At 45.9% G+C, this 11,177-nt stretch overlaps 1 protein-coding gene across 2 annotated transcripts in view; it reads right to left on the minus strand.

Moving 5' to 3' along the window:
* The window catches only part of osbp2b (oxysterol binding protein 2b), a 47,761-nt gene extending 36,759 nt beyond the window's left edge, over positions 1–11,002 (minus strand). The window contains exons 1-2 of one of the 2 annotated variants that reach the window (XM_085786803.1): positions 10,461–11,002; positions 3,905–4,113 (exon numbers count right to left, since the gene is read on the minus strand). In XM_085786803.1, the coding sequence (XP_085642929.1) occupies positions 3,905–4,113; positions 10,461–10,618 (367 nt within the window). In that variant the 5' untranslated portion in view covers positions 10,619–11,002. The remainder of the gene's footprint in view (positions 1–3,904; positions 4,114–10,460) is intronic. The other variant, XM_085786801.1, reaches the window with a different exon arrangement.
* Positions 11,003–11,177: the final 175 nt, after the last annotated feature.

The raw sequence follows: 11,177 nt of genomic DNA on the forward strand, positions 1-11,177 counted from the left end.
TTCAGTGAGAAAGGTGTACTGCGGGGCAGCGTTTAGCTCACTTTAGCCCGGTTCGAATCCCGCATTGGGCAGCCCTTTACTGCATGTCGTCCCCCCTCTCTGCCTCCCTATTTCCTGTCTCTCTCTCTCCACTGTGCTATCAATTAAAGGCAATAAAAAGCCAAAAAAAATATACTTTAAAAAAAAGAAAGAAAGGTGTACTGTATGTAGCCACTGAAAGTTGATACTGCTGATTTATTCACTGTAAATCAGCCAAAATACACAGGATAGAAAATAAATACACAGCTACATCTGAACAACTTAACCAGTTTCACATTGATGAATGCAAACACGCACGCACACACACACACACACATTCCTAAGGACAACACAACTGGACAAAAGCCATGTACTTACAAGGAGACTCTGCCTTATTCCATTTCTATTTTTTCCCCCAGACTTTGCAGGACAATGGCAATGTTTTAAGAAACGGACGGAGGAGCGAGAGTTGGACAAAGCAGAAGGTCATTCCTTTCAGAACTAAAACCCCGCTGGAAGAAAAGCAGAGTAAATGGCTTATGGAGAGAGAAAGGGGAAAGAGAGGGAGAAAGAGGGAGGGGGTGGGAAAACCAGACAGCGAGTGAGAGGGAGAGTGGAAGAGAGAGGAAGAGCGAGTGCCAGAGCAAATGTAGGGAGAAAAAAAAAACCAACAAGGGAACGAGCCGGGACCAGGAGATAGGAACAGAGAAGGAGGGGTGGGATAGAAGGAGAAATGAAACGCGTTTAAAGAGGCATTCCTAATCTGCCATCATGTCATCCTCTTTGATATCCCTACTGTTTCAGCACCACGGACAGGGCACTACCTGTTCCTGCAATTGGAGAGCGGTGGTTAGGATGTCAAAATAAAAGCAAAAACAACTGGATGAGAAAATTACGCCAGCAATAGGATGAATGTAAATACCTATAACAGTTAAACCCCCAATGAGTAAATCATTGTGATGACGAGCCTACTCGCGCATGAACAGTCAGTTTAAGTGGAACCTCACCCAAGGACTGTCAGATTGACTTGCTGATCAAACAGCAATGCAAATCAATGCACTATCGTTCGAGAACTAATGACACGCATCAGCTTGCATGCTGGTAACATCAGGGTCGGGGGCTGTTTCGCTGTTGCCTACCTCAGCTGTATCTGCCTGAACTCAGCTAGAGCCAGAAAAACCACTGACTGGATGAATGGTCCCAGCATACATACGGTTTAGTATACATTTCTCATTTTTTCCACCAACTTCCACTAAAGCTTTTCCAGTTTCCACTCAAATTTACCTTCTAAGCTAATTTTCACATGTTAAATTCAAAAAGGAGTGCAAGTCAGGCTTGCAAATTCAAGCCACCACTGGAAAAAGCAATTCAATGGGCTGTGATGCCAGTTTCACAAGCCGAGGCAGAAAAAAAACAGGCAAACAAACCCATAAAAAAGGTCATGCTGAAGCAAGGAGAAACACTGCCACCTACTGAAGGTATAGGGCTACAGTGACTACAGTGAATAGGTTCAGGAAGCTGTTAGAAATCCAATCTAAGCCTAGATTAAAACAAGATGCTCTCATGCAAGGACAGGTAATTTACGAGAGAGGGCTTACAAATGAAAAGGCTGCAGATGTGACACCAGTAGTAATGAGAAGTTTAAGTCACTAATTCAAGGATCAGATCAGTTGTTTCCAGAAAGAATCTTGTGGCCGAGGGACAAAGAGACTCAAGGGTCAAGTTAGATTAAGATTTTAGAAATGCCACCATGTTCTAGAGTAGAGGGTGAAGGTAAAAACATAAGGGTTGTCACTTTGATCTCTACTAATACACATCGATACATGGCTTATACTGGGCTCTCCTGAGGAGATCAATACAAGCTTTTTGTTCCACAGAGCCGAGAGGGCATGAATGTTTGCATTCTGTCACTGATCCATGTTTATCCGACACCATAGACTGGAGGAATGAGATGCACTGAAAGAGCCTGATGGCAAAATTATTCAGAAATCTAATTCAGTTTTGATAAGCAAAATATTGTCATTCAGTGACTTAAGTATTGCTCCCAGTAGCAGCTGCATTAGCAGACATTTAATTTTCTATGAACAGACTCACACAGCGTCCCTTTTCTCACATACTCTTAAATCCTCCTCCCACAGATAGATTAGCTGTGAAAAGGAAAGGTAGAAAACAAAAACAAGTACTCTTTGTGTAAGCTTTAAAGCATCTCTGACTCAAACCTTAAACAAAGTACAACAAATGTTTTGCTTATGATTTCAATGTCTAATATATGACAGGGAATTATAGCACTAATGCAATGATCACTACCACATTTGAAGTTCATTTCATTTTCATATAAAGCGTTTAGTAAACAGTTGGAGAGCATCTGACTGAAAGGGCTACCTCAGGCTTAACAAACTGGAGGGGTGGGGGTGGAAGTAGTGGGCTGTTAGGGGAGACTACTGAGAATTATCAGATGCAACCGTTTTTGGAGCGTAACCCATACTAAGGAATTTGTTTTTTATTCTGTCTCTCATGAGTCTCCGTCTTTACTGAAACGCAAAATTACTGAAGCACATCTTTAAATGTCAACAGTTTCCTGAGAATGGGAGGGGGTGAAGAAAAAAAAGACTTGTGAATAAAAAAAAACATCTCATTCAGCCAGGGATGGCATAAATCCCTCAAACAAACATGTTGATCATACATGAGACAACAGGTAAGTCCCTCTGAGCTGACCACTGAAGCAGACAGACAATGGACAGACAGTGAGCAAACAGACAAATGGTTACTGACAGCTCTGGGAATAGAAATATATACAATATATACTCACATAGTATATCTAAATGCCTTTTGCTTTGCTTATACATATATAGTAGTCCTCCCAATCTGGCTGGTGAACTACCTCTCTTGTAGCATGCAGGCAAAACATGTTGTGCAAAACATGGATTGACAAAGACAGCCATGTTCTGGTGAGGATAACAATTTATGACAGAACATCAAACTGTGGCAGCACAAGAGCTGCAGCTGAACACTAGTCCAATTGAACTTGACAACAGACACACACACACACACACACACATCAAATGTTGTGGGCTGTTCAATAGCCTAAACCTTTCAAAATACAAATACACAAGAATTCCTCTCCTGCTTACTGGAAGCAGTAAGCTAAAAAGCACTCACATTCTCTCCCTGTCTATATTTAGTGATCTGACTTTCAAATGGAGGCCAGGGGAATATATAGCCTGTCTCAGTCTCTGTAGACCCTGTCTGCAAAAGACTGTGGCAGAGAGGCTTTGGGAGGATGCCAGGGTGAAACGTGAAGAAAATAGTCCTGCAGGCTTTTCCCACAGCCTTTGACCAGCAACACCTAACAGAACCATACAAGAATATAAGTCCCCTTGGAAAGGAGAGTGTTCGGCTGACAGGAGGAGGATGAATGGAAGCTCAGTTCTCACGGTACCATTAGCATACTCTGGTTTGTTTTCCAACTGCACTGAGCAGGCAGCGCTGCCCTCTCCTGGCTCACACGGGAACCTGGATCACATTAAAGAGGGAGAGAGCTGGAACACCAGCTGTGCTGAATATCAAATGGCAGGAGTACACTGAAAACCAGTTCCTGTACTGAGGACCATGTTGTTAAGTCAATACTGAACACACCCTCTACTTGGCAGGGATCTCAATAACTGAACCAACGGTTTAGAAGATAAACAAACTCTTGAATGTTTGCCTAGACTGTATGAGCCCACCCATTATTTGATCAAGGTCAGATTCTGACCATCAACCTCTTGCAGCAGTGTCTCATACCGTTGGAGCGTTATTGCTCTTTTATCTTGATCTACTACAATAAAAAGCCATGTCACACATTTCAAATGTTCAATAAGCAGTTGCTTGCTTCAGCTGCCCTTACCAGACTGATCATTCATCATGCGAATGGCTTTAGCTTTGGCCAGCTCCAGCGCCGTGACCCATCTCTGCCGTTCCACCTCCGTGCTCGCCTTCAGGTGGTACGTGCGGCCGCCACTGCTCAGGACGATATTGCAGGCGTCCTCTGTGTCTATGTGCGCCGTGGCCAAGTTGATTGTCCCTCGACACGTATGGGCCATCTCCGCCTGCGTCCTGCAATGCAATACCACGCAGAAAGAGAGACAGAGGAAGACAGAGAGAGAGGGAGAGGAAGACAGGCGGACACAAGAGAGATGAGCACACTGGTCTTGGATATGACTTCATCATTACTGCTCATTTGTCCTTCGAGCAGTCCATTCTAGGGCTGGGTTTAAAATAATCGATTTTCCTATTCATATCGATCTTCATTTGAAAGATCCGATATCGATTCATAAAATCCTTAGATGGATCTTTTGATATGCCATTGCACTGTTGCACTGCTTATTTCTGGAGTGGGTCGTGTTAAATAAATGTGTATTAATGTAATTGCTTTTTGGTCAGTTTAATGTAAACATGATTTTTTTAAATAATACACCAGGTTAGGGAGTTCCATCTTTATACAATTTGCAACTTTAGTTTTGTGAAAATCTTTCATAACCAAGCAATTGGATATTAATTAAAACTGAAATATCTCTAAATGAATCAATGTCGAATCGAATTAGGACCTTGTGAATCGGAATCAAATCAATTCAGTATATCAGTAATGACACCCAGCCCTAGTCTATACATAAATACTGTATACCTTTGCAAATTATAAATGTCATTAAAAAAAAGGATGTAGGGAGGAGCGCACAGCTGTCATTCCTATGGCCAATAAGCACGAGCAGGGAAGCAAGGAGGGACAGAGGACTGCCACGGTCAAGAGTCACCTTGAAAGCCACGCAGTAATGGAAGCACCCGTTCATATTTGACTGAACACACGCCATCGTAGCTAAAGTAAAACAAATGGGTTGGTTTGAACTTGTAATTCACTCAGTGTGACCTGCCTGCCCTATTGTGGGTGTGCAGGATTGTGGGTATTCTGTGTGGCCTTCACTAAGACCAACTGTTGCACATTCAGTGGGCCACAGTAGTCTAGATAACAAGGCCATTGTCTGGCTCCAAGCCCCGTGTAGTGAACAAAACCAAACAATGAATAACAGCGCGAACAAAGAGAGAACAGAGTGCGAGAGGTGGTAAAAAACAAGCGAGCGAGATAGCAGGGGAGAGGGAGTCAAAGCAGCGGGGTGAGAGATTAGAACAAAGAGGAAGGGCAACAGATTATGAGTCTTACACAAACACACCGCACACACATCTGATTGAAATTAAGTTTCTAGCAAATCAGAGGAAAGCATGCATGTATGTAAATACTGTTGCACATCTTCCATTATAGTGGATGTCACTGGTTCATAACTACAGCTGATTTGACTGAAAAGAGAAAATTAAAAAGGAACCATTACATTTCCTGTTATGTGGTGGCAAAGCTGGCTGTCTGACGTTCTTTCTCGGTCGGAAGAGCTTAAGCCACAGGGCAGGGACAGACCATCATGTCCCTCAGAGAGCTGAGAGTTTATGCAGATTCTCAGTGCAGCCACAGACAGCTGATTTCGCTGATTAACACCTACAACCAGAGGGCAGCAGCTAATCAGCCAAATCACATGCTGTGTGGTGGCTGCTTCGGATGAAAACAAATCCTCAGCCCTCCATGTCACAATTGCCGGTCAACGCCCCTTGGAAACAGCCCACTTTGAAGCATGCAGCCATGCAATCATGTGGATTTGTCTGTGGGCGCTGACGTCCATTCATCTATCCTCGGTGGGCACTCACCGCCACAAGCAGCTGCCCCCACTCAGCAGCACTAAGGCCTCTGTTGACACTGACGGGGTGGCTTGCTTCACCGCTAAGTCAGAGGTTGAACTGTATTTAAAAGTCCTGCCAGGCAGTGACTTCCATCATGCTGCCTCTCTACCGGCTCGAGTCGAGTCTTGTTATGATGCCAATCCAGAACAACGCGTCAGTGTATACCGCTCTTCTGCTGGCGCTCGGTTCACATCGGTTGGGCAGACAAGACCGAGCTGGGGGGGCCATGCGAAGCCGGGAGGAAAAGGCGGGCAGAGATCCTGAACAGCCTTGGTCTTCCAGCTTTTTTGCCTCGGCCACACAGTCCTGGCTGTGAGCGGGGCAACAAACTGATGTGCTGCTGATGAGTAAGATGAGATCCATGCAGATCGCTTCTACCCTGTGGGGGAGGCGAGGGCCATGCAAAGGCCATGGAGTTATACAGTCAAGGAAACTACAAAAGCTGGGAAAGAGAGATAAGGACTACGAGGGGGGGAATTAAGGCTCTAGAGAGGGGAGGGGCAGAGGGGGGGTGAGGGTGAGTGGGGGCAGCTGAGGGCATGAGAGAGGTTCCTGCATGTTGCGCTGAGCCAGGAGAGAATTGCAGTGCTTTTACCTGTCCGTCCCCTGTGCACACATCCTCATAAAACACAAATCCACCGATCTGGAGCATGTAATGACAGAACAACAACCAGTGAACAACACAGAACAGACGGCCATAAGCATGAGGAGACACGTACACAGACAGGCAGGGGGAAATAGGACACAGTACCCAGAGCATGAGCATTTAGAAAGGGGTTTTGTTGTGGCTCAGGGCTGAAATATCACAAGACGTGGAGGGAGAGAGCCAGAGAAACGCTGCATGGGGAACATGCCGTGCTGAAGACAGAAAAGAAACATAAGAGCAGAAAAAACAACCAAAACAGTGATAGTGAAAGATGGACGACGTGACGGCGTGACCGAGGCAATGAGATGGTGAGAATGTGCTCAGACTTTCTCCGCTCACTTTAACTTCTTGCTGCTCTCACCTTCTCATTAAAACAAAGACAGCCCGGACACAGTGACACTTTTACACACACACACACACACACACACACACACACACACATATACACACATTGTCGCCTGGTGCTAAAACCAACCAAGAGCCCATTAACAGGATTAGATCACAGCATCCACATCTCTAGCTCCAGTCATCACTCTGCTGATGTGCCAAGCCAGTAAACAGGGTTCAGGCCAGGCTTTACCCTGCAGCTGGGCCCAAGGTTGGCTGGCTCACCACTCCCCCCCCCCCCTTACTCAGGAGCTGAGCATGCCAGCAGTAACACCATAACCCAACTGTCCAGAGCGGCAGAAACGGTGCAGAACCCCCTACAGACTGCTTAAACTGATACTAGCAAGCTACTCTCCTGCAGAGAGGAAGACGTGGTGGACCTAGTCTGCTATAAGACAAAGCCAGATTCACTGATATGGCAGCTCCAATAGCACTCAAAGCTTTAATGCCCTGTAATTTTCCCTAAAGCACCACCATGCCAGAATTACTTTAAGAGGTGAGGCGAGCAAGTGCTGAGAGTATTAAAACTGAGGAGGAAATCAGTAAAAATGAAAGATGAAAAATTAAAAATGAAAGAAGTTCAGTGAGGGAGGGAGGACAATGATCTCGTCACATCATGTCCTGGCAGAAAAGGCACAGTGAAGCTCTTTGGGTGAATTAAGCAAAAGGCTGATGTGGGGTAAAAAGACAGTGAGCCTTGCAGTGTCAGAGCCAGAAGTAATCAATAACAAGTGCAATGTTGAATCTCTGTAAAACTCATTACAATTTAACAGGCGGAAGTGCTGAGTGTGTCCGTGTGTCACAGTCGAAGCATTGATTGGAGTCCTCCACTGCCCACAGGCTTTTCCAACCACAAGCAGGAGAACGAAGCCTTCGGTTTGACAACAGCAGACTTTGGGAATGAAAGCGATCCCTCACCTTATTGGCTGAACCTCTAAGTGGCAGTCAGTCGCTATTGATTTATCAGAAATATAAACTGGCCTTTTAAAAGGGCTGAAAGTCAAACAACTGATGAATGCCTGCTGGGGATTGATGTGACATAAGCTGTCTGGTCTTAGAAATGTGAAGGGGAGCGCTGTGTTTCTTACAAAGCTTTAAACACACTAAACTCACTGAAACAGTAGCAACTGTAACAAAAGTAAATTAGAGAGCTGCTTCAAGGCATTTTTTGTGTATTCATCTTATAATTGTCTAAGTTGAATAATAACATGCTACAGAAAGTGTACATCAATTATCACTTCACAAGCAGTGAAGACACAATAATTAACATGCTGTCACATTTGTCTGACTGTTTCTCTTTTTACTTCACTCACAATAGAGGAGCAGACGGGGAGCCGGAGATGCCGCACATAGAGGCACACAAAGGCCTCAAGTCAAACACACACAATGCGGTCTGCCAGGAAGACATCAGCGGAGGGGACAACTCGTGCGCTTCACTGCCTCTGTGCTCAGATGTCGACAGGCTACCTTTACCACAGGGACGGCAGTCACCTTACAACATAATGGACTATTAATAGAGGTTAGAGGCAACAGGCATCTTTCCTTTCGCCAGGCAGGAGTAGGGCTTTGGCTACCACACAGAGGTATCTCTGTGTCAAATAACACTTTGCTGACAACAACAAAAGACAATCAATGGGGGCTTGCTTGAGAAAGTGTGGCAGGCAGGGTGGTGTTGGGTAAGAAATGAAGCATGGGATGAAATGAGATCCAAATGTGGTTTGAATCACATATTTACATAAGCACACAGTAGAGAATATTTTTCTATCCAATCTGAGCAATTATATATATATATTTTTGGAAGACTGCATTGCATGACTCTTGGAGCAGCAGGGAAGCACAGTGAGACAAAAAAATATTGCCTCGCAGTCAGAGGACCCAGATTCAAGCCCTCATAAAGACTAGACCTCGCTGGAGAGAAGAGCCTTTAAACAAGGCAGTGAGTCCCTTCTTGCTTCACAGCTGATTTTGCAACCCAACCTCCTGGTGAAATATGACATTTGGAAAGACAATTATCCTAGAGGGATCAGCTTAGTGTCACATTAATCATTTCTATAACTGCAAGCAATTATAGTTTGTAATAACACATTACGCTAGCTAGACGGTAGAGGGTTTTTAAAATCATTGCTGATTTAAGAAGGTGTCTAAACTTAACAGGCTCATCTTTGACTAATAGCACTGTTAGCAGAGGAAGTTGGGTGCACCTTCACACTGCTGTGATCCATTTAATTAGGCAAAGTGGGTCAGACAGGGTGATCAACTGTTGCAACAAAGGACCGCGTCCCTGATGATAAACTCAGGAATTCAATATTAAGCATAAAATGTATAAATGTGCACCAAGGGCAGAGCGACCTAGAAGGCGACACAGCAAAGTATTTCAATGTTGACAAAAAGCAGTCAAGTGGTGGCAAACAAGCTGGTCAAACAGGAACGAGCCATGCGATGAAGGCAATGAAAACAGTCAAGCTTTTGTATGACAGCTCAGAGGTTTAGCTTTAGAGCTTCTGTCGACCACATCTAACTGCCTTCGTGGATGACTCCGGCTGCTGGCTCAGGCCAGAAGCTCTGCTCTTTTAGGCTGAACCTCAGAGTTGAGTTCATTTTGTCACATACTGATCCCAAGGTCAAGATTGAATTTCCTCAGACTGGTCCAGGTGGCAGTTCATTCACCTGCTTGCTAGGCCGTAACATTAGACTGACAATGAAACAAAAGCTGTTGTTGCTGTTGTTTTGAGGGGCTTGTTTATGAGGAAAATACTTGTTGAACTCGAGCTAAGGCTTCAGGTTCCTCTCATGTCCTTGTAGGTTTAAGTAAATAAAATGGGTGTGTTGGGGAATACTTGTCATCCAGCTACTCTATGGTCCATTCACTGTTGTTCCTGTACACTCACACCTGTGGAAACATGACTCCCATTGCAAGAGGCATCTGAGCCACAGGTGTTAGGCTGGTGTATAGAGTTGTGTGATTACACTGAAGACAGACTGAAAAAATGACAGCGGTCGTCTGTGGAAACATTATCTCCCAAGAGATAACATTAGCTTATGCAATGAATGAATGAATGAATGAATATCGCACAGTAATGTGACGCTCATAGGAGGTCGTGGTTTGAAACAACAGTGACATTACGAGCTTAAATGGGTAATGGTGATTAACACGGTCACTTTATAAACAGTGGGTTGAAGAGCAGCGGACGGTGCCGTGGTGTTGGTGTGACCGAGGAGCGGACAGCTGCTTGTCCGCTGTCCGCTCACCGCTCACCGACCGAGGCTACGGGCTAGCTTGGTGTGCTGCTAGCTGACGTCGGTACTTGTTGTCGCCACATTTCTGTCACTTCACTGAGTCTGAAGCGAAGATACAGTTGTTGTTGTTGTTGTTGTTGCTGTTGTTGTTCTTACTGCTGCTGCTGCTGCTGCTGCTGCTGCTGCTGTGTGTCCGTGTCTTCCCACAGCCCAGTCAGTCAAAGTAACTAGGTTACAATAGGTTTTGAGGCTGTCAGCTGTAAGTAAACAGACCGCGTTAGCTAGACAGCTGAGGCAGCCAGCTGAGCTGTAACACACACTGATGCACCGACACACAAATGTGCGCGTTGATGTTGTGACATGTTACCATGTTACACTCCGCGTTGGCAAAAAAAAGAAAAAAGAAAATTACCTGTAATATGAGAGCAGGCCATTGCTGAGGACAAACCATCTCCGCTGGTACCCTTTCAGATAGTTGGTCCATTTAAAAAGCCAGCCTTTGTAAGTGTCCGAGCCTGGCGCCGGGGCCGCGGCAGAGGCGGATGCCGAGCCCTTCCCTTGCTCGCTCATCCTCCGCTGCGCCGCACGCCGAGGGCTGCAGGATACACCCGGTGGGGACAGCAGCGGGAGAGGGGAGGGGGACAGAGACACTACCCCACGGGGAACCACCTGGACAAAGGGAGGTCGGCGGCGTTTTGCGGAGGAGCTCGGCGGACGAGGAGTGAGTGAGTGAGGTGGGTAGGGGGGGGGCGGGGGGTCCGGACGGTCTGGGGCGGGAGAAACCACCACCACCACCACCACCACCGTGAACCTCTTTCACATGACGCCGGAGGAAGGACGAGAAGCGATGCCAAGACAGTTTGCTGATGCAGACTGCAGAGGATTCAGAGCACAGAGCTGCGCCGGATAGAGAGGAAACACCTTACATGGCTCCCACATTAAAGGCTGCCACCGCCGAAACCGACGGCGATTTCCATGACGACGGAGCCGCAGCAGTTTGTAGCAGAGACGTTCTAATATGAGAAGGACTTTGTTTGTAGTCGTAGTGGCAGAGGACCGCGGCCGTTAACGTGGCCTTCCGCCCAGCAGCATTTGAATGGGAATGACCGCTCTATCGGTTTACGTCTAT

Source organism: Trachurus japonicus, chromosome 9, assembly GCF_045865225.1.
Source record: "Trachurus japonicus isolate A0001 chromosome 9, Traja_1.0".
Taxonomy (NCBI): domain Eukaryota; kingdom Metazoa; phylum Chordata; class Actinopteri; order Carangiformes; family Carangidae; genus Trachurus; species Trachurus japonicus.